A 22,500-nucleotide genomic window follows, 5' to 3' on the forward strand; every position below is an offset into this window, starting at 1 on the left:
GACTAACCTTCCTGCCATCCCCTCCCCTCCCCCCTACCCCATCCCCCCAGCCTGGGATGCCACTTAAGAGCAGGTTTCAATATATGCAAGGTCCATGTCTGGTAACTCTTTTTGGCAGCACTAAGTTATATGTTGATCTCTGCACAAACATAACTACCTCTCTGTATTCACAGAACGAAATCACTCCACCTTGTCTTTTTCTTCAAATTTGTTTTGGCTATTTATGGCTCTTTATTTTTCCATGTACATTTTACAGTCATCTTCTCAAGTTATACACACACTGTCTTACACACAGCAGAACTGTCAGAATTCTGTTTCGAATTGCAGTATATTGATAGGTTAAGTTGGGAAGAATTTATGACTTTAAAAAATGGCATTTTTCCATCCATGAATATGATGTAACTTGCCATTTATTAGATTCCTTCTGCCTCCGAAATAAAGCCAGAACCCCATAATTCTCACCATCTCCCCCGTTACCGAGCTGGCCCAAGCCATTATAATCTCTCCACGAGTTAGCCACGTTAGCCTCCCCACTGTGCTCTTTCTTCCTCCACTTCACCTCCCCTACAGCCTATTCCAGACTGATTCTTTTTAAGACATAAATCAGGTCGTGGCACTTGGACCACCTTAAATGGCCTTGTAGTGCCAGTGGTGCCAAATTCTACACCGTGGGAAACACCCGTTTAAACCAATAAATGAGTGGGGTGGGGTGCAAGACCCTGGAAATAAAAAAATTAATGAATAAAGTACGGACGAGTCCGCTCTAGAAACCAAAATGGAAAACAATGGTACTGGCTTGAACAAGAGCCCCACACCACCGTGAGGATGAACTTGGGAATTCATGATGGAGACAGCACGAGGCGAAGAGCGGGAAGCAAGCGCGCGGGCACAGGGGTTCGCGCCTGGAACAGGCGGAGGCGAGGTTGAGAGCTCAGCGACCCGCAGGGCGCGTCCGCGCCCCCGCCCGCCCGAGCCTCGTGGCTGCGCACGGGGACGCGCTCCGGGGACGCGCTCCAGGCGGCGGCTGCGCGCAGGGCCCCCGTGGCGGGAGAAGCGCTTCCGGTGGCCGCGGAGGCGGCGCTGAGCGGGTCCAGCGAGCGGCTCGGCTGCAGCCAGGGAAGCGGTGAGTAGCGGATGGCGGGCCCGGCGAGAGAGGTGGGACACCCGCAGGGAGCCTGGCGGAGGGGCGCACGCCCGCGGGCCGGCCGAGGGAGATCCCGGGGTGCGCAGCCAGAAGCCCCCTCGCCGTGCCGGGGACGCCCGGGCCAGGGGTCCCTGCACCTTGGGAACCCCTGCAGCCCCGCGGCCTGACAGCGCCCCGCCTCCAGAAAGCTGATCTCCCCGTACGCTCCCCTGTGCTACGGGGCTGGAGTGGGGCTCGTGTCCGATGCGAGCGGGGTTCCTCCCTGCACGCCGCCGCGCGCCCTGCCACGCGGTCCCCGGCGGCCGCGGGACGAAACTCGCCGCGGTGAGGGCACCCAAGATGGCTGCCGGGGGACAGGCCACCGCGCGGACCCGCGCGAGTGACTGCCAGGTAACCAGGTGGCACGGACCCCCACACCCCTCACACTCCTGGCTCTTGGCTTCTCCTGGCGCAGAGCGGGAGTCTGGGATCAGAGGCGACCAACTGGCACCTGGCCTAGAACTCACAGTCTAGTTGGAAAGAAAGCGGTGAGTAATAATAGTGGTCCTGGGTGGACCTCGCATTTCCGATCTTTCCCCAGAGTCACGGGTCTCAGCTGTCCCAGAATAGCTACACAGTAACCACAATATCTACTATTGTGCAAGTGATTTAGGTCCATTTACCTTCACAAACCCGGATAGGTACTTTCCTAACCCAGATGAGAAAACAGGCTCAGAGAGGTTGAGTAACCTGCACAAGGTCACAGCTAACCATATGAGTCTCAGTTTAAATGCTAGTTCTTCAAAGATGCTTTCCCTGGGCCCCATTGTCTAAAATTGCCCTCTCCTGCGCGTGTTCTTTGTTAGATGTTTTTTCTTTAATAGCATTTATCATCAGTTGAAATTAACCTGCTTGTTTTATTCTCTCCTTGTGATCAGGGCCTAGGTTGTTTTGCTCATCTATCTATCCCCTGCACCCAGCAATTGCCTGCATAAAGTAGGCCCCCAGTGAATAGCTGTTGAGTGCCTGAATTAAAAAGCCTAGCTCTGAGTGACTTCTGAGCTCGGGCACATCACCATTCCGTGGACAGCTGCCTTCTTGAATCCCACTGCATTTTGTTTGTAATTTTCTCAAAGTCATAATGTCTCTTCTGCCTTGCCTTGTGGATTTTTACTTGGGTTCCTCTAGATTTTCTCTTCCTTTGTCCACCCCCCGTTTACTGAGCTGCTTCTGTGTTCCAAGCATTGTAATAGGTGCAAGGAGGGAAAGCAGGTTAACAAGGAGGCTTTGCAATGCTGATGGTCCTAGAGTCAGATGTGACATATAAAATAAGAGGGACTCTTGAGGAGGATGAGTGGAGGCTCCATTAAGTTCTGGGACCTCAAGTAGGTCTTTCCTCCCCTCTGAATTACATGTGTCTGCTTTTCAAAAACGACGGTGTCTGGAGAGGAAGATGTATCAGTTCCTATGCAGCTCTGATATGTAATTGCTCATAGTGTCCATTCAAAGGGTAGATTGAATGCAGGCTTTTTAAGCCCCATTGGGACTTCAGGAAAGGGGTGAGATTTGGGTTTGCAGTTGTCAGAGACGAACTTGTATAGCAAGGGCTGGCTGTAATTCAGAGTCTGAAGTTTTTAGAATGTTCTGAATACTCTGTAGAACTTTTGTGAAATGTCATGTGGATGGGTGTAGAGAGAAAGGTGCCAACATCCCTTCACCCGCCTCACTTCCTGGAAGGAAAGCTGAGAGGACAACTAGGGCAGCAGCGAGCGACCATTAGAACAGGTCCACCATCAATGTCTTTGCTCTCTGATGCTTTAGAGTAAAATAAGGGGTCTGTATCATACTATTCAGTCAGTGGTTAGATGCATTTAGTTGGACTATAATCATGGGTGGAACCAACCTTTTGCTTAAGGTTAAAGGTAAGAAATCAGTAGCAGTGAGTCATTTTTTTAAAAAGGCCAATCGTTTTCTAGAAAATACAGAATTGTTAAATTAGAATACACATCAAACCTACACTTAATTATAGAGGTCAAAGTTAGTAAGTTTTTAGTTAACTACTATTACTTGTAAAATAATTTCATAGATATATGTAATCTGTCTTGTTTCTTTAAAGTGGGTGGTAAAATATTCAACTGAATATGTGCAAAATACTACTGGTTGGTAGTATTTTACCATTTTTATAGGCTGATGCCACCTTCACAAGTAGAAACCAATAGAATTTTTTTTTTAATGGCAAAGAACTTCACCCATCCAAAAAACTGTAATAAATCCAAACCCAAAGTTATCTTGAAAAGTGAAGTATGAACAATGATTATGTTGTAACCTGGGTGTTTTAAAGCTGCTAGAAGAGTGGATCTGTTGGGAGGGTCAGGGGGATGGGATGATGGTGGCAGAGAGACTGGCAGAAGACAATACTCCATGTCTTCTGATTCTAGACAGGCCCCCGGGAATAGAGAAGAGTACACAATAGAAGGCCATTGCTGAGTGAAAATGCCCTTTGGATTGTGGAACCTAGTTCATTGCACAGGTTTCAACTTCCTGATCTATAATTTGATCTCCTCGTGGCCATGCCCATAAGAAAGGAATGTTGTGTGTGGAGGGTGAGCCCAAAGCCAAACAAATTAGTATATGTGCTGTTTAGGTTCCTTGATTCAGGGTGATGGCCTGTGGTGGACATACCACCTCTGGCCTCTCAAGGAATGGCACTGTGGTATTAAGTCAGAGAGAACCACTTCCAGGCTGTGTCATCTTAGGCACAGCACTCATTTCTCTAAGCAACTCTACAAAATAGGGGAAATTTCTTTGGAGGGCTGAAATGAGGATTTAGCAGTCTAATAATGCATGGAAACCCCAGTGTCTGGCACATAATGGGCACTCAGTCATGCCCCCACTGAGACTGACTTTGACAAGATCTTTCACACCTGCCTGGCCCTAACTAAAATCAGGGCAACTAGACTCTTAACTCTTTCAAACTGCAGTCGTTTTAATCAACAGCAAGCTTCCAGTTTAATAACTTAATTATCATCATTAATCTTTAGCCAGGGTTAAAGATCTTTGTTACTAAGTCCCTGATAAAACACATTCCCTGCTAACTTGTTTCCTGTGAAATTTTGGAAAATCCTTTTTTCCCCAGTGGCTAAGCATTTTTTTGGCATGTAGTTAAGAGTTTGAAATAAAGTTTATCTTGGAGAAAAGGTACTTTTCTTAGTCATCTCTAACATCTTTTTCAGGCAGCCAAGCTCCATTCCAGTCCCCCAGCCCCCACCCCCAACAGCAACTGCACAGGAGCTTCGTTCGTGGATAACTGGCTTGTTATTAATGATCCCTACCTTAGTTTGGCATTTTACAATTAATAAAGGTTAAAAACCCTCTTGTACACTTCAGTTTGCTAATCCCACCAATTCTGTGAGCCAACTCTTATCCATCTTACAGATGAGAAAATTGAGGCTCAGAGATGTAAAGTGACTCACCCAGTGACATGCCTGGAAAGGAAGTGACAGAATCAGGACTCCAATCCAGACTGCATTTGTCCCAGTCCCATTCTTATTCCTTACCTTGTCAGTGTAGGTGCTCGTGGGACCAGACCACAGGGCAAGGAGCCTCCCTCACAGGAACCAGCCAGAAAGGCCCAGCAATAGTGTGAAAGGCCAGGGAGTCATCTAAATAATTATATTGCCCTGCAAGAGGATAAACATCTTCCTTCAAGTGGCCCAACATTTGGTTATTACTTATTTATAATTTTTACATTCTTTCCAATATAGTGTTTCCCAGATTTATCTAATCATAGGATATGCCTAGTGTACCTCTTAAAAATCTAATCCTAGTCCTACCACAGCTCTACTGAATCAGAATCTCCAGGGAAACGCTTTTGTGTTCAGAGCCACCTCTCCAGGGAACAAGGTTCTGGAGCCAGACAACTTAGGTTCACATTCTGGCACCCCTACTTACGCAGGTTAGCTAACCACCCCTGTAAATCAAACTGATATGAGGGTTAGATGAGATAATATAAGGAAAGCCCATAGAATAAGCAGTCATTAAATATTAGTGATTATTAGGCAATACCCTGATTCTGTTGATAAAGACACAGAAACTTGGAACAGTGGTCTAATGTATACAAAGTCACAGAGTCATCAGTAGAGATGGGATTCGAACTCAGATTTGCCACCTTCACAAACACAGTCTCCTAACCACTACACCCCTTCCCTCATGCCCTCCATTCAAGGGATTCTAAATTACTGGACAGATAAGATAGTGCAGCTCACCAGGAATTCAAGCTCAGCTAACCAACTGGTTCAGTAAACTTATTTAGGCACTAAACCAATCACCATTGCCTAATTGAAGCAGATGTTAACCAGCCATGAAGGCTTATATGTGTGGTAGAGGTGGTCCCCAGCCGAGGAATCAGGAGATGCACTGTGTGATATCTAACCTAAAAGGAAATAATGCCCTCCCAGAATTGGTCATGAAGATCGTGATATAAAAACATAATAACTTGGAAAAAGATGGGGTTAACTAACATTACCAGTAGGCCTGTAGTACATATTAATATATTATGAATACAGAATCTTTGTCATGCCGCTCATTTTGGCTTCAAAAGCTTAAATTTTGTGACTGTGTTATTGCGGATTTCAAAGAGGATTTACTCCATTGAAATAATGGGTATTTTTAAAAAGTGTACAGATTTGGATGCCACAGTCATTCATATCACAGTCTTCAGTAAGACTCGCCCAGGTTAGTAATCTGATAACTCAATTTAAGACTTCATCCACAGAGTTAATGTCCATACCTAATAAGCTCTCTATGTGAAGGATGTCTGCAAGTGGTCTTGGGGAAATTTAGGCTGGTTCATTTGTGTGTGTTTTTCATCTTATTGTGTTGGGTACAGGAGAGGCCTTCAGTGAATATTGAATGCACAAATTTTGTTTGTGAATGAATGAATGAAAAGACTTGAAGAAATTTATTTTGATGAGGTTCCATGATGCTATGTTTACCCAAAACCTTAGTCAAGAGACTGTATTTTAATAGTTATTTTCCCTGTAATAGATTAATCACCTTTGATGGGTTAATTAATTTATCAACATATAATAGGTAAGATATATCTCTTTAGAAATGACCTATTTAAAGACAGTCTAATGCTGTAATTATTAATGGTCCCAGATAGCTGGCATCCTCAGTTCATTCTAAGTGATTTTGTCTTGTGATAAAGCCTTGACTTTGTTCTTAGTGTAAGCGGTGTCAACCACAGAAACTGTTATTTTTATCTTTTTTTCTCAAACAAAAAAAATTTTTTAACACCTTTAAAATGCAAATTTTTCTTTAAACTCATTCATGAAAAAACATTCCTAAATCAGAATTAACACCTCGATTGGTCAGGTATTTCAGGAAGAAGCTACAGCCCAGCAATTTAAATGTATTGAGAGACTCCTTTCACTGGTCATTTCCTGATGTCCCTGCTCTGGAATCTTATCACCACTCTCATTTCTGTGCACCCCCATTCCACATTTCTTCAGACCATGAAAACAAAGTGTTGAACATCAAATCTGCCAATATGATACTGTGCAAACTATACATTTAGCTGTTGACCGTCCGCAGTTACCAAACCATCTGGTAACTGGTTAGTAAATTCCTCCTGGGGGAAGCTCTTGGCTTGCTCACCTGTGGCTGTGATGTTCCACCATTGCTGTCTCTCTCTTCATAGTCTCTCCAAATTTCCCAAGATACTTCCACACTTCTGCATAACTGTCAAAGCCATGGTAGACATGGCAATGAGACTACCCTCCCCGCTGATGACTTCCTGTTCTTCCCATGGCATCATTCACTAGCTTCAGGTGTTAGAAAGCGGGGAACTCAAACATTCTGGAACACTTTCTTTGGTGTCCTGTGGAGTCTGTCTCTGAGGTGTGGTGCTTTTCCTTATCATTGCCATATATGCAATTGGAACACACAGATCTGGTTCCCTGAAACTTTATTTTGAACCACTGTGGCTTCATGATCATTCATTGTCTACAGTATCTTGAGGTTGTACAGCATAATGACTTCCTCCAGTGGCTCTGCAGAAATTCCTAGTTGAGAAGCACCTGTTGTAAAACTGTCACCACCCATTGCTTGAAATACTGTCAGAACCACATAGTCAGCAGTGCTTAAGAACACCTCTCTAGAAAGGTGTCAACCTGGCAGCGCGGTTGCGGGGGCAAGCCTGGACTGGCAGGCCTCTGGATAGCTGCGCTCTTTACTACTTTTTTAATAATTAAAAGAGAGGAGCAGAGTAGAAAGAGTCAGCTGGCAGAGCAGTGCCTGGGAGGGGAGTCCTCCATTGGTCCTCCCAGATCTTCTGCCACCAGCACCAGTCACACAATCTGGCAAGTTATCTCCCCACTGTGGGCCTCAGTTTCCTTATCTATATGCTGAGGTTAAGAATGATGGGTCATTTTTAAGATCCTATCCAGCTCTTATGCAATAAGAACATTTTTTTCTTTCGTAAAGTAGCCATGTTTTAAACTGGCTCATATTGGTGACAACTTGACCTAGATGTTGCTTTCTATCCACAAACGGGAGATGGTTTGTTATTAAGAACTAGAATTACATGAAAGCTATGTTTTAATTTTTTTTATCATTTATACAGCATGTAAAGGAGAAATAGTGATAGAATTATACTTTAAAGGGGAGGAAGATTATTTGGTACTCAATTTCATGAGAAAAATCCCCATCACTAGCTGTCCACTGAGGACCACCGTGGATCGATGAGGGATGGCCAGGCCGCACAGAGAGGACACAGGGAGGGAAAGAGCTCCCACCCTGCACTCAGCTCAGCCTGCTCCCCAGAGAGCCTGCAGGCCACACCAGAGCTACTGCATAATCACATGCCCGGCCTTACACTGGGCCTTTGGGGCCAGAATCTCTAGAAAGGGGATTGTAATTGTCTTTTTGAAAAGCTCTCCAGGTATTTCGATGTGCTCCGTTAGTAAGGGGCCACCAGTTTGTGCCCGTGGCTTTGCAGAATTAACAGTTCTCAGAGGAGAGGACATTTAATGTGTGTGCAGTCTCCCTATTTCTTACCACCATTGCTTAGATTCAGAACTTGCAGAGAGGGCCTTTTTTGCAGTGTTCTTCTACCCCAGGCTGGTCCTTCAGTGAGTTATATTCTCCTTTCTTCCCTCCCCCAAAATGTGAGCAACCAACTACCTTTGGTTCTTCCTATTGGCCATGGGACTAATGATAGACTCCCTTCATCTGTTTTCCAGGGTACCACGCTCTCCTGACTTTCCACCCCCTGGTCATCCTTCTCAGCCTCTTTTGCTGTAACTTAGACATTTCTGACCTCTGAATGGAGTCCTTGGAAGTATTCTCTACTTATAATTACTTCCTTGGTGAGCTCATCCCATTGCATCATTTCAAATGCAGTCTCTGTGCTGACTACTCCCAGATGTATATCCCCAACTTAACCTCTCCCCTGAACTCCAGACCCCTGAATCCAGCTGCCTCCTGCGCATCTCCACTTGGATGTCTCCTAGGCATCTTGAACTTACTCTGTACAAACCTGAACTTGCTGTTTGCACTCCGAGATTTGCTGCTTCTCCAGCCAAACACCTTAGGAGTTGTGATTCCTTTCTCTCACTCTCCACATCTAAGCTGTCAGGAAATCCTGTTGGCTCCATCAACAAAATAACCAGAATGTCGCAGGTCTTGCCACCCCCATCCTCCCACCCTGGCCTGCACCACCATCGGCTCTCTCCTGGATTACTTGCAGTTGGCTTTTTCTGCATCTGCTCTTATATCCCCAGTGTATTCTCCACACAAGCAGCCAGAGAGATCCCTTTAAATTGTCAGTCAGATCATTTCGATCCTCTGATCTGAACCCTCCAGTGATTCTCCTTTCCATCAGAGTAGAATGCAAAGGCCTTGGAGTCTCTGCAAGGCCCCAAACAGTCTGACTCCAATTGAAACCCTTCCCTATCTCCTATCTCCGTCTTCCCTTCTGCACTCCACTCCAGCTGCATGCCTTCTTGCTATTCTTACAGTCTTGGCAACCTCTGTTCCTCCTGCCTGGAATGCTCTGTCCCCCAGACACCCACATGATTCAGTTCTTCACTTTCTTCTGATCTTGCTCCAAAGTTATTTTTTCAGTGAGCCCTACACTGACTACCCTATTTAAAAATGCAGTCCATAGTCATGGTGTTTCTTATCCCGTTATGTTTTATACCCAAACCTTTACTGCCTTCTAATTAATGAGTAGTTGACTTACCTCTTATGTTTTTGCTTATTGTGAGGCTCTCCTTCTATCCCTGCCACCCCAATATCAGCTCCACTAGGGCAGGAATTTTTGTCCTTGTTTGCTAATGTACCCCAGGAATCTGTCACATGGTAGGTGCCCAATAATTGAGCATTAAAGGTAGCAGAATTTTCTAGACCTTAAAGGAAAAACAAAGCTAAAATAATTTGTTTTGCTAAGAATTTCTCCTGTTCTCTTTAAATTGTAATCCAAAAGGTAGGGATTATATCTTACATTAAACCATTCAGAAATGGGAGGGAGTTAAACCAGATTATCTGTCTTTTTCAGTTATATGATCAGATATAGCATTTATTTGGTGACATTTATGTTTAGAAACAGTGTCAACCATACACATAAGTGTAAATTCAAGGTATGACCTGTAGACAAAGTCAGTGTGAATTGTTTATTACATGTACACATTGAGGTAGGTATAGAAATTGAAAGTAACTGTTTAGGAACGTTCAAAACAATATGATACAGTCATATCTACTGAAACTAAAACTAAAAAATTGGGGCTTTTATTTTTTATCCAATTTTTTTTATTTCATTTTTCTTCGGATTCATTTTTAATATAGTTTATGAAAGTATTGGTTCAAGATGGGGATTAGAAATTAGAAAAACTAAAGCACGTCCTTTGACAAATAGTTTGAGAAACACTAATCAAATGTATGCCAGGGTTGACTTGTGAAACTGGAGTTAAAAAAAAATGCCTGAAGAGTCGTGAGACCTTCTGGACGTGAACCACCTCATAGATCTTCTCCTGTAGTGGTTTCCAACTTTTTCCTTTTCTTCTTTTTTTTTCCCCAAGCAATAGAACCCTCTTTTCAGATGATCTTTGTCATCAAACAGATGTAGAAGGCAGAAAAAAGCAAACCCGCTGTTCTTGAACACAAACTTAGGGGCCCAGACTCCACCTACTGACTCCTACCTGCCAAATCCTTTCCACTTCCTGAGTCATGAAGGTGCCTCAGCAGAGCTCTAGGTCTCTGCAGGCAAGTCTGAAAACCACTGCCCTCCTGGGTATGAATTGGAGGGGTTTTTTTTGTTTTGTTTTTTGCTTTTTGTTTATGTTTTCTAAATAATACATTTGATGTTTTCTAATTTGAAATGTAGACATTTCTTCATACAGTGACACAGCTCACTGTATACATTATATTTCCTATATCCCTGTACATGATGTGCATGATTTTTATGTGTTCTGATCTAAAATCTATACATTTCATTTCCCTTCTCAGAGCCCAATCAGCCAAAAACCAACAGGAACAAACCAGTAGTCCAGCGAAGCATGTTTAATGACAAACCAACAGGAACAAACCAGTAGTCCAGCGAAGCATGTTTAATGACTTATTGCAATGAAAGAGACCACATGCCAGATGATCTGGGGGCATCTCACCAACAAAGGAGGAGATAGGTCTTTGAAAGCACCTTGGAGAAGAGGGGGTTTAGGTGAAGCTTAATGAAGTAGTATTTTGATTGGCTCAAAGTGGGGCTGGATGTAAATGCCTGGACTGTGAAGTGGCCCCATGGCCCTGTTTTCTTGGAAATCATGAAGTTAAGAAGGATGTGGAATGTCAGGTTAAGAAACTCCCTAATCTGAAACTCTGCATCTGGGCTGGAAATGTAGGCTCCTTTTCTGTGTCAAGAGTGGAACATTTCATTCTTACTGCTCTGGTTTTAAACAGCAGAGTTTCCGACAGTCTGTGACTATACAGAACAAAGTTTCTTAAGATAAGAAAGCAGTGGTCACTCAAAGACGGGTGTTGTTATGACACTATAAGTGCATTGTGACCTTGGGAAAAATAGGGTTTCCTGTTAGCTTTGCAGCTGGCTCTATCTGTTCATTATCTCAGCCGACTTTATGACTAACAGATGATTTTTACTTTCTGGCCAGTTGTTTCCACATACACTAGATTCCTTACATCCGTGGGCCTAACATGTTCAATTTTGATCCGGAGAGTCTTGATATGCAGCAATTTGAAATTTTGATGAAGTACAAATGGCAAGAGTACCTGGCATCTGCACCTGGCATCTTAATGTACCTCAGAACCTGTGGAGCACTAAAAAATCTCAATGAAAAATGACTGGATAAGAAAGCTGCTATTAGAACTGGTATTAGAAACATAGGATAGGGAAACAGGAATAAGAAAGTGATGGCTTGAAGTCTTTTATTGTAGTTAGATCATTCAGTCTACTAATATCATGCAGAGAGACCTAGTCTAAGGAAATCACCAGCTTTGAGGGGAAAGATTCATAGACATGACAAGATTCATAGGAGCAGCATTATTTATCATGGTGAAAAACTGAAAATAAGTTCAACACTGAGAGTGCTGTTAGATAGCCAAAATAAATATTTAGTGCCTTGGGGAATGCTCAATAAATTATTACCAAAAGAAGAAATCAGGAAATTAAAATATATAGTATGATATCAACTTAATTTTGTTAATTATATGATAATATGCATATAAAATGTCTGCAAGGAAATGTACCAAAACATTAACAATGGCTATTTCAGCATGGCTGGACTGTGGGAGCTTTTGTTTCATTATTCTTTTGTGAAGTAGTATTTTGATTGGCTCAAAGTGGGGCTGGATGTAAATGTCTGGACTGTGAAGTGGCCCCATGGCCCTGTTTTCGTGGAAATTATGAAGTTAAGAAGGATGTGGAATGTCAGGTTAAGAAACTCCCTAATCTGAAACTCTGCATCTGGGCTGGAAATGTAGGCTCCTTCTCTGTGTCAAGAGTGGGACATTACATTCTTACTGCTCTGGTTTTAAACAGCAGAGTTTCTGACAGTCTGTGACTATACAGAACAAAGTTTCTTAAGATAAGCTTATTCAGTAAGCTTATTCAGAATACTACCATAAGCACGTATTACAGTAATACAGTGCAGCTCTAAAAATAAGCATGTATTACTCAGAGAAAGAAATTAATTACTTTTGGAAAAAAGTAATGGTTCTTAGCCAGAAAATAGGTATTTTATGATGGAAATTGTATGTTACAGTATTACTCCTATTCATGAGGTTGTAAGAATGTGTTTTTTCCAGTATGTTCCTGTTAGATTAAAGAACATAATGTTTCATATTTGATTGGTGGTTTATATGCTGAACAAAGCTGAAAGAATATGAATCTTTTTTACCAGAAAATTTTTGGCATTTAATGCTTCTTGCATTATTAGTCACTTCTACTGGGAGAAATAACAGCGTTGGTGGGCCAGAACGCAGTGGTAGCTTGACGTTGGTTGTTTCACCCAGAAAAAGGCATTCAAACTTCAGCCCCTGTTGATGTTATTTTTAACTTTTTATATTTCTGTTTTTCTTAACGTATTTCCAGGTGTAATTTCAAAAAGTAAGGAATGATAAAATGCTACATACTTACAAAGAGAAATATATGGGAAATTATTGAACTTTGGTTAAGATCAATTGAGATTTATGGACAAAAATTAACTTTGGATTTAGATTATCTTTCTTCCATTTATGCAAAATTATTTTTATAAATAGGAATGTACATAAATCTTTACTAAAAGATTAATTTGACTAGAAAGTTTCTAAATGTTTGGCAGCATTGTAAGTCTTAACTAGACTTGTCTTTTTGATCCCCTGTAGTCCAGGACCATGTCTGGAGAACTTCCACCAAACATTAACATCAAGGAACCTCGATGGGATCAGAGCACCTTTGTTGGACGAGCCAATCATTTCTTCACTGTAACAGACCCCAGGAATATTCTGTTAACCAATGAACAACTAGAGAATGCAAGAAAAATAGTGCATGATTACAGGTAACATTAATGATTATGCTTTTTGGATTAATGTAGTAATAAATCATCATGTTAGTCTATTGTCTTTAAACTTTCACTTAGTGATTCTATAACTTTTTGCAATGAAATCCTTTTACACACACACACAAAGTAGGAAGTAGGAATACATGTCTTATTCTGACGCTGAGCACAGATATCCAGGGTTCATAGTAACCCAAAAGTAAGATCACCATCCTTCCACAACTCATAGTGCCAATCTGTGAGGTCCTCTTCCCCAGTACCCTGCCTCCTGCTTTTCAGTACAACCACCCCTGTGTCCACAGCCACCCCATGCATTGTTCTTTTTCCAATTGAAGATGGCACCATGCAAAAAGCAAGTGTAGGTTGGTTCTTCTGAGATCAAGCCCCAGTGAATAAACCCCACAAGTAGGAGCTCCAGCAGGAAAGATGCTGGTGGCAGGGTTTGTAGTTTGGGGCTGCACTCCATCAGTTCAAAGAGCCAGCGGGAGGTAAAAGGAGAGATACTCTACCGCAACTGTGAGTGGTTGCAACGATCCCAATAAAAGACCATGTCAGAAATATTTCCAGGCTTTGTGGACCACAAAGGGTTTTTGTCACATATCCTTAATTTTTTGGGTTTTGTTTTTTAACAAACCTTTAAAAAATGTAAAACCACTCTTAGCTAGGGAGCCCTACAGGCCACAGACAGTAGTTCGCTGACTCCTGCTCTAACGGAAAGTCAGCTAGAAGCTGAGAATTGGATTAGCGGGAGCTGTGCACCTAAGTGCACCACAAGTAATACATGCAAAACAAGTATTTGATGGTCGCATGGGTTGTTAGGAAAAGAACCAAGGCAGTAGTTAAACTTTGTCACCAAACACAGAGATTGGCCAGATCTTATCATGTGCCAGAGTGCTTAAAGAGAGAATACTTGGACCACAGAACATCTTGGAGTGATTAGGAGATGAAGCAAAACTGAGTTAAAAAATGAGAAAGTACTGAAGAACAGGCAGACGAAGACAGCAGACAAACATTTCAGGAATGCAGGAAGTAAAATGTTCTATGAATCTGGAACAAAAGCTGCAAAAAGAGGAGAGGCTGAGATGAAATGACAGGAGTTGGAAGAAGACATAAAGAACGTTACAAAGAATCTGCTACTGTATGGGCAAAAGCAAAGTCTCTGCAGGAGTCAGTGGCAAAGAACTGGGTAGTGAAGAAATGGACTGGTGAAAAAGTGGAAGCAAAGATGTGGGACTAAGCCTGAGAAGCTCTCCAGGGATGAAGACCGGAGGCTGGCAAACCTTTACTGCAAAGGGCCAGATGGTAGATACAGTTGGTTTTGCAGGCACACTAGTCTATGTCGCATATTCTTTGGTGTTCTTGCTTTTTTGCAACCCTTTGAAAATGTAAAAATAATTCTTAGCCGACATGCCACTCAAAAACAGGCCATGGACTATAGTTTGTCATTCCTGATATAGATGAAAAGGTAAAGGTATGAAAAAGATTAATTATATTTAAGGCAAATAGAGAATGGAGAGTGAAGTATAACTGATGCTTTTAAAGGAAAAATGAGAAAAATGTAAAAGAACTAATTTTAAGTACATAAAAAAATGGAAATTTCCTCAGGTGAGAGAAAAATATGTCTGTAAATTTGAGAGATCCACCCTTGTTTCAAGCAGAGACCCATACATAGTGATTTTCTTTTCTTTTCTTTTCTTATTTTGTTATCATTAATCTACAATTACATGAAGAATATTATGTTTACTAGGCTCCCCCCTTCACCAAGACCCCCCCACATATCTGATTACAGTCACTGTACATCAGCGTAAGATGTTGTAGAGTTACTACTTGTCTTCTCTGTGTTGCACAGCCCTCCCCATGTCTCCCCCCCACATTATATATGCTAATCGTAATGCCCCCTTTCTTTTTCCCCGCCCTTATCCCTCTCTTCCCACCCATCCTCCTCCCCAGTCCCTTTCCCTTTGGTAACTGTTAGTCCCTTCTTGGGTTCTGTGATTCTGTTGCTGTTTTGCTCCTTCAGTTTTTCTTTGTTATACTCCACATATGAGTGAAATCATTTGGTACTTGCTTTTCTCCGCCTGGCTTATTTCACTGAGCATAATACCCTCTAGCTCCATCCATGTTGTTGCAATTGTAGGATTTGTTTTCTTCTTATGGCTGAATGATATTCCATTGTATGGAATGATATTCCATATGTACCACATCTTCTTTATCCATTCATCTACTGATGGGCACTTAGGTTGCTTCCATTTCTTGGCTATTGTAAATAGTGCTGCGATAAACATAGGGGTGCATCTGTCTTTTTCAAACTGGAGTGCTGCATTCTTAGGGTAAATTCCTAGAAGTGGAATTCTGGGTCAAATGGTATGTCTTTTTTGAGCTTTTTGAGGAACCTCCATACTGCTTTCCACAATGGTTGAACTAATTTACATTCCCACCAGCAGTGTAGAGGGTTCCCCTTTCTCCGCAACCTTGCCAACATTTTTTGTTGTTTGTCTTTTGGATGGTAGCAATCCTTACTGGTGTGCGGTGATATCTCATTGTGGTTTTAATTTGCATTTCTCTGATAACTAGCGATGTGGAGCACCTTTTCATGTGTCTGTTGGCCATCTGAATTTCTTTGGAGAACTGTTTGTTCAGCTCCTCTGCCCATTTTTTAATTGGATTATTTGCTTTTTGTTTGTTGAGGTGCGTGACCTCTTTATATATTTTGGATGTCAACACTTTATCGGATCTGTCATTTATGAATATATTCTCCCATACTGTAGGGTGCCTTTTTGTTCTATTGGTGGTGTCCTTTGCTGTACAGAAGCTTTTCAGCTTGACATAGTTGCACTTGTTCATTTTTGCTTTTGTTTCCCTTGCCCGGGGAGATATGTTCATGAAGAAGTTGCTCATGTTTATGTCCAAGAGATTTTTGCCTATGTTTTTTTCTAGGAGTTTTATGGTTTCATGACTTACATTCAGGTCTTTGATCCATTTCGAATTTACTTTTGTGTATGGGGTTAGACAGTGATCCAGTTTCATTCTCTTACATGTAGCTGTCCAGTTTTGCCAGCACCATCTGTTGAAGAGACTGTCATTTCCCCATTGTATGTCTATGGCTCCTTTATCATATATTAATTGACCATATATGTTTGGGTTAATGTCTGGAGTCTCTATTCTGTTCCACTGGTCTGTGGCTCTGTTCTTGTGCCAATACCAAATTGTCTTGATTACTGTAGCTTTGTAGTAGAGCTTGAAGTTGGGGAGCACGATCACCCCCACTTTATTCTTCCTTCTCAGGATTGCTTTGGCTATTCAGGGTTTTTGGTGATTCCATATGAATTTTTGAACTATTTGTTCCAGTTCGTTGAAGAATGTTGTTGATAATTTGATAAGGATTGCATCAAATCTGTATATTGCTTTGGGCAGGATGGCCATTTTGATGATATTAATTCTTCCTAGCCAAGAGCGTGGGATGAGTTTCCATTTGCTAGTGTCCTCTTTAATTTCTCTTAAGAGTGTCTTATAGTTTTCAGGGTATAGGTCTTTCACTTCCTTGGTTAGGTTTATTCCTAAGTATTTTATGCTTTTTGATGCAATTGTGAATGGAATTGTTTTCCTGGTTTCTCTTTCTATTAGTTCAATTTTAGTGTATAGGAAAGCCGCAGATATCTGTGTGTTAATTTTGTATCCTGCAACTTTGCTGTATTCCGATATCAGTTCTAGTAGTTTTGGAGTGGAGTCTTTAAGGTTTTTTATGTACAGTATTATGTCATCTGCAAATAGTGACAGTTTAGCTTCTTCTTTACCAATTTGGGTTGATTGTATTTCTTTGTTTTGTCTAATTGCCATGGCTAGGACCTCCTGTACTATGTTGAATAACAGTGGGGAGAGTGGGCATCCCTGTCTTGTTCCCGATCTCAGAGGAAAAGCTTTCAGCTTCTTGCTGTTCAGTATGATGTTGGCTGTGGGCTTATCATATATGGCCTTTATTATGTTGAGGTACTTGCCCTCTATACCCATTTTACTGAGAATTTTTATCATGAATGGATATTGAATTTTGTCGAATGCTTTTTCAGCATCTGTGGAGATGATCATGTAGTTTTTGTCTTTCTTTTTGTTGATGTAGTGGATGATGTTGATGGATTTTCGAATGTTGTACCATCCTTGCATCCCTGGGATGAATCCCACTTGGTCATGGTGTATGATCCTTTTGATGTATTTTTGAATTTGGTTTGCTAATATTGTGTTGAGTATTTTTGCATCTACTTTCATCAAGGATATTGGTCTGTAATTTTCTTTTTTGGTAGGGTCTTTGCCTAGTTTTGGTATTAGGGTAATGTTGGCTTCATAGAATGAGTTTGGGAGTATTCCCTCCTCTTCTATTTTTTGGAAAACTTTAAGGAGAATGGGTATTATTTCTTCTCTGTATGTCTGATAAAATTCCAAGGTAAATCCATCTGGCCCAGGGGTTTTGTTCTTGGGTAGTTTTTTGATTACCGCTTCAATTTCCTTACTAGTAATTGGGTTGTTTAGATTTTGTGTTTCTTCCTTGGTCAGTCTTGGAAGGTTGTATTTTTCTAGGAAGTTGTCCATTTCTTCTAGGTTTTCGAGCTTGTTAGCATATAGATTTTCATAGTATTCTCTAATAATTCTTTGTATTTCTATGGGGTCCATCGTGATTTTTCCTTTCTCATTTCTGAATCTGTTGATGTGTGTTGATTCTCTTTTTCTCTTAGTAAGTCTGTCTAGAGGCTTATCTATTTTGTTTATTTTCTCAAAGAACCAGCTCTTGGTTTCATTGATTTTGTTCTATTGTTTTATTCTTCTCAATTTTGTTTATTTCTTCTCTGATCTTTATTATGTCCCTCCGTCTGCTGACCTTAGGCCTCATTTGTTCTTCTTTTTCCAATTTCAATAATTGTGACATTAGACTATTCATTTGGGATTGTTCTTCCTTCTTTAAATATGCCTGGATTGCTGTATACTTTCCTCTTAAGACTGCTTTTGCTGCGTTCCACAGAAGTTGGGGCTTTGTGTTATTGTTGTCATTTGTTTCCATATATTGCTGGATCTCCGTTTTAATCTGATCATTGATCCATTGATTATTTAGGAGCATGTTGTTAAGCCTCCATGTGTTTGTGGGCCTTTTTGCTTTCTTTGTACAATTTATTTCTAGTTTTATACCTTTGTGGTCTGAAAAGTTGGTTGGTAGGATTTCAATCTTTTGGAATTTACTGAGGCTCTTTTTATGGCCCAGTATGTGGTCTGTTCTGGAGAATGTTCCATGTGCACTTGAGAAGAATGTGTATCCTGTTGCTTTTGGATGTAGAGTTCTATAGATGTCTATTAGGTCCATCTGTTCTACTGTGTTGTTCAGTGCCTCTGTGTCCTTATTTTCTGTCTGGTGGATCTATCCTTTGGATGAGTGGTGTGTTGAAGTCTCCTAAAATGAATGCATTGCATTCTGTTTCCTCCTCTAGTTCTGTTAGTATTTGTTTCACATATGCTGGTGCTCCTCTGTTGGGTGCATATATATTAATAATGGTTATACCCTCTTGTTGGATTGAGCCCTTTATCATTATGTAATGTCCTTCTTTATCTCTTGTTACTTTCTTTGTTTTGAAGTCTATTTTGTCTGATACTAGTACTGCAACACCTGCTTTTTTCTCCCTGTTGTTTGCATGGAATATCTTTTTCCATCCCTTGACTTTTAGTCTGTGCATGTCTTTGGGTTTGAGGTGGGTCTCTTGTAAGCAGCATATAGATGGTCTTGCTTTCTTATCCATTCTGTTACTGTGTCTTTTGATTGGTGCATTCAGTCCATTTACATTTAGGGTGATTATTGAAAGATATGTACTTATTGCCATTGCAGGCTTTAGTTTCGTGGTTACCAAAGGTTCAAGGTTAGCTTCTTTAGTATCTTACTGCCTAACTTAACTCGCTTATTGAGCTATTAGAGACACTGTCTGGTGATTCTTTATTTCTCTCCCTTCTTATTCCTCCTCCTCCATTCTTTATATGTTGGGTGTTTTATTGTGTGCTCTTTTGTGTTTCCTTTAACTGCTTTTGTGGGTAGTTGATTTTATTTTTTGCCTTTAGTTGGTATTTGGTTGGTCTTCTTTCTTTGCTGTGATTTTATTTTCTCTGGTGACATCTGTTTAGCCTTAGGAGTGCTCCCATCTAGAGCAGTCCCTCTAAAATACCCTGTAAGGTGGTTTGTGGGAGTCAAATTCCCTCAACTTTTCCTTGTCTGGTAATTATTTAATCCCTCCTTCTTATTTAAATGATAATCGTGCTGGATATAGTATTCTTGGTTCAAGGCCCTTTTGTTTCATTGCGTTAAATATATCATGCCATTCTCTTCTGGCCTGTAAGGTTTCTGTTGAGAAGTCTGATGGTAGCCTGATGGGTTTTCCTTTGTAGGTGACCTTTTTTCTCTCTCTGGCTGCCTTTAATACTCTGTCCTTGTCCTTGATCTTTGCCATTTTAATTATTATGTGTCTTGGTGTTGTCCTCTTTGGGTCCCTTCTCTAAGGAATTCTGTGTGCCTCCGTAGTCTGAGCAGCTATTTCTTCCCCCAGTTTGGGGAAGTTCTCAGCAATTATTTCTTCAAAGACACTTTCTATCCCTTTTTCTCTCTCTTCTTCTTCTGGTAGCCCTATAATGCGGATATTGTTCCTTTTGGATTGGTCACACAGTTCTCCTAATATTGTTTCATTCCTGGAGATCCTTTTATCTCTCTCTGCGTCAGCTTCTATGCGTTCATGTTCTCTGGTTTCTATTCCATCAGTGGCCTCTTGCATCTTATCTATTCTGCTTATAAATCCTTCCAGAGATTGTTTCATTTCTGTAATCTCCCTCCAGACGTCATCCCTTAGCTCTTGTGTATTTCTCTACAGCTCCGTCAGCATGGTTATGACCTTTATTTTGAATTCTTATTCAGGAAGATTGGTTAGGTCTATCTCTCCAGATTCCTTCTCAGGGGAGGATGTCTGGGTTAGTCTGCTCTGTATCAAATTCTTCTGCCTTTTCATGGCGATAGAGGTAGTTGAGGGAAGCTGGTGCATGTGTCTGCTGGGAGAACGTCCCTTCTTGCTGGTTTGTGGCCTTCCTCTCCTGGGAGAACAGCGACCCCTAGCAGCTTGTGCTGGGCAGCTGTGCGCAGATGGGGTTTCTTATTCTTGCCCGGCCGCTGTGAAAGAAGCTCTGCCCTGCTGCCTCAGGCTGCTGCTCCACTATGGCGGAGCAGTGTCGGAGGGAAACGGGCAGGAGGCTGTTTATCTCCGTGAGGGGCCTCCGAGCTGCACTGCTGCCGAAGAGTTTAGGGCGCCTGGAGTTCCCCTGGATTCTCAGCTTCTGGGCTAAGTGTCCTGGGACACTTCCGTCCAGCTGTAGGGTCCCTGTCCCTGTAAGACTTTCAAAAAGCACTCGCTTTTCTTTGTCACAGGGGTGCCGGCTGCGGGGACCCGCCCACAGGTCTTACTGTCCTGTTTCCCTAGTATCCAGCACCCCACGCATGCACTGTGTGTCTGTGCTCTGGTCTGGATGGCTGGGGCTGGGTGTTTAGCAGTCCTGGGCTCCCTCTCCCTCCCGCTCAGACTCCTCTCCTCCTGCCGGGAGCTGGGATGAGGGGCACTTTGGTCCTGCCGGGCCGAGGCTTGTATCTTACCCCCTTCGCGAGGCGCTGGGTTCTCACAGGTGTGGATGTAGTCTGGCTGTTGTCCTGTGTCTTCTGGTCTCTCTTTTAGGGATAGTTGTATTTGCAGAATTTTCAAAAATATATATGGTTTTGGGAGGAGATTTCCACTGCTCTACTCATGCCGCCATCTTGGCTCCGCCCCTCTTTTTCTTTTCTTTTTCTACAAAGAAACTGAAAAGTCCAAAAGCATCCAAAAACAGGGGGAAAAGTTCTTAAAAAGAGCAAATGTCCGAGATGTCTCAGTATTTTCATCTATATGCCGAATGCCAGATGGCCGTGAGGCAGTATGTATAAGGTTTTGAGGAGAAAACACTATAACCTAGAACTTTTATACCAGATTATTTTTATGAAGGTAAGAGAAAAATATGCAACAGCATCAAAAATAAGTTCCTTATAAATCCTTTTAATTAATTAGTGGAAGAAGAATTGAGTTAAAAAATAAGAAACCCATCCTATAAGGAGATTCCTCAAGCAATTAAAAATAGAATTACCATATGATTCAACAGTTTTGCTTCTGGGTATGTATCAAAAGACAAACTGAAAGCAGGGACTTAAACAGATATTTGTACACCCATGTTCGTAGCAGCATTATTCACAATGGCCAAAAGGTGGAAGCAACCCAGGATTGGGTGTCATTGGGTGGATTAATGGATAAATAAAATGTGGTATACACATGCAGTGGAGTACTATTCAACCTTTTAAGAGGAAGGAAATTCTGACACATGCTATAACATGGACAAACCTTGAAGACATTTTGCTAGGAGGAATAAACCAGTTACAAAAGGACAAATTATTGTTTGAATCCCTTATATGAAGTACCTAGATTAATCAGATTCATAGAGACAGAAAATGCAATGATGGTTGCCAGGGGCTAAGGGGAGAGGGAATGAGGAGTTGTTAGTTATTGTTTAATGAGTACAGTTTCAGTTGGGAAGATGAAAAAGTCCTGGAGATGGATGGTAGTGACTGTCACACAGTAATATGAAAGTACTTAGTGCCATAAAGCTAGACACTTAAAAATGGTTAAAGTGGTAAATTTTATATTATCTATAAAGCTCTAGTAATCAAGACAATATAGCATTGTGTAAGGGTAGTCATATAGGTCAAAGAGAATAGGGAATCCTGAAATAGACTCAAACATATATAGTCAATTGATTTAATACAAAGATGCCAAGATAATTCAATAGGGAAAGGATATTCTGTTCAATGAATGGTTCTTGAAAAATTGAATATCCATGTAGAAAACAAATATTAAGCATTACCTCACACTCTAAACAAAATTTACCTTAAAATGGATGATAGACCTAAATATATGAGCTAACAGCATAAAACTTCTAGAAGAAAACAAAAGAAGATCTTTATGATTTTGGATGATTTCCAAGCATCCAAAGTAGAACATAAGCATGAACAATAAAGGAAAAAAATTTATTTTAACACTTCAGAAGACAAAACAAAAATTCAGACAGGAAGAAAATATTTGCAAACTTCTATCTTATAGAAGCCTTGTGTCCAGAAGATATAAAGAACTCTTTTAATTTAATAATAAGACAAAACAGCCCAGTTTTTAAATGGTCAGACTATTTGGGTAGACTGACAACACTTCACCAAAGAAAATATGGGAATAGCAAGTAAGCATATGAAAA

At 41.3% G+C, this 22,500-nt stretch overlaps 1 protein-coding gene across 5 annotated transcripts in view; it reads left to right on the forward strand.

Annotated features, from left to right (window-relative positions):
* The first annotated feature begins 964 nt into the window (after nucleotides 1–964).
* The window catches only part of SFXN1 (sideroflexin 1), a 45,591-nt gene continuing 24,055 nt past the window's right edge, over nucleotides 965–22,500 (forward strand). For 4 of the 5 annotated variants that reach the window (XR_008993785.1, XM_036884724.2, XM_057491919.1 and 1 more), the window contains exons 1-2: nucleotides 965–1,123; nucleotides 12,998–13,170. Coding sequence is in view for 4 of the 5 variants with exons in the window: in XM_036884724.2 (XP_036740619.2) it covers nucleotides 13,007–13,170 (164 nt within the window). In the remaining variant the exon portion in view is untranslated. The other variant, XM_036884726.2, reaches the window with a different exon arrangement.

Source organism: Manis pentadactyla, chromosome 2 (genome assembly GCF_030020395.1).
Source record: "Manis pentadactyla isolate mManPen7 chromosome 2, mManPen7.hap1, whole genome shotgun sequence".
Taxonomy (NCBI): Eukaryota; Metazoa; Chordata; class Mammalia; order Pholidota; family Manidae; genus Manis; species Manis pentadactyla.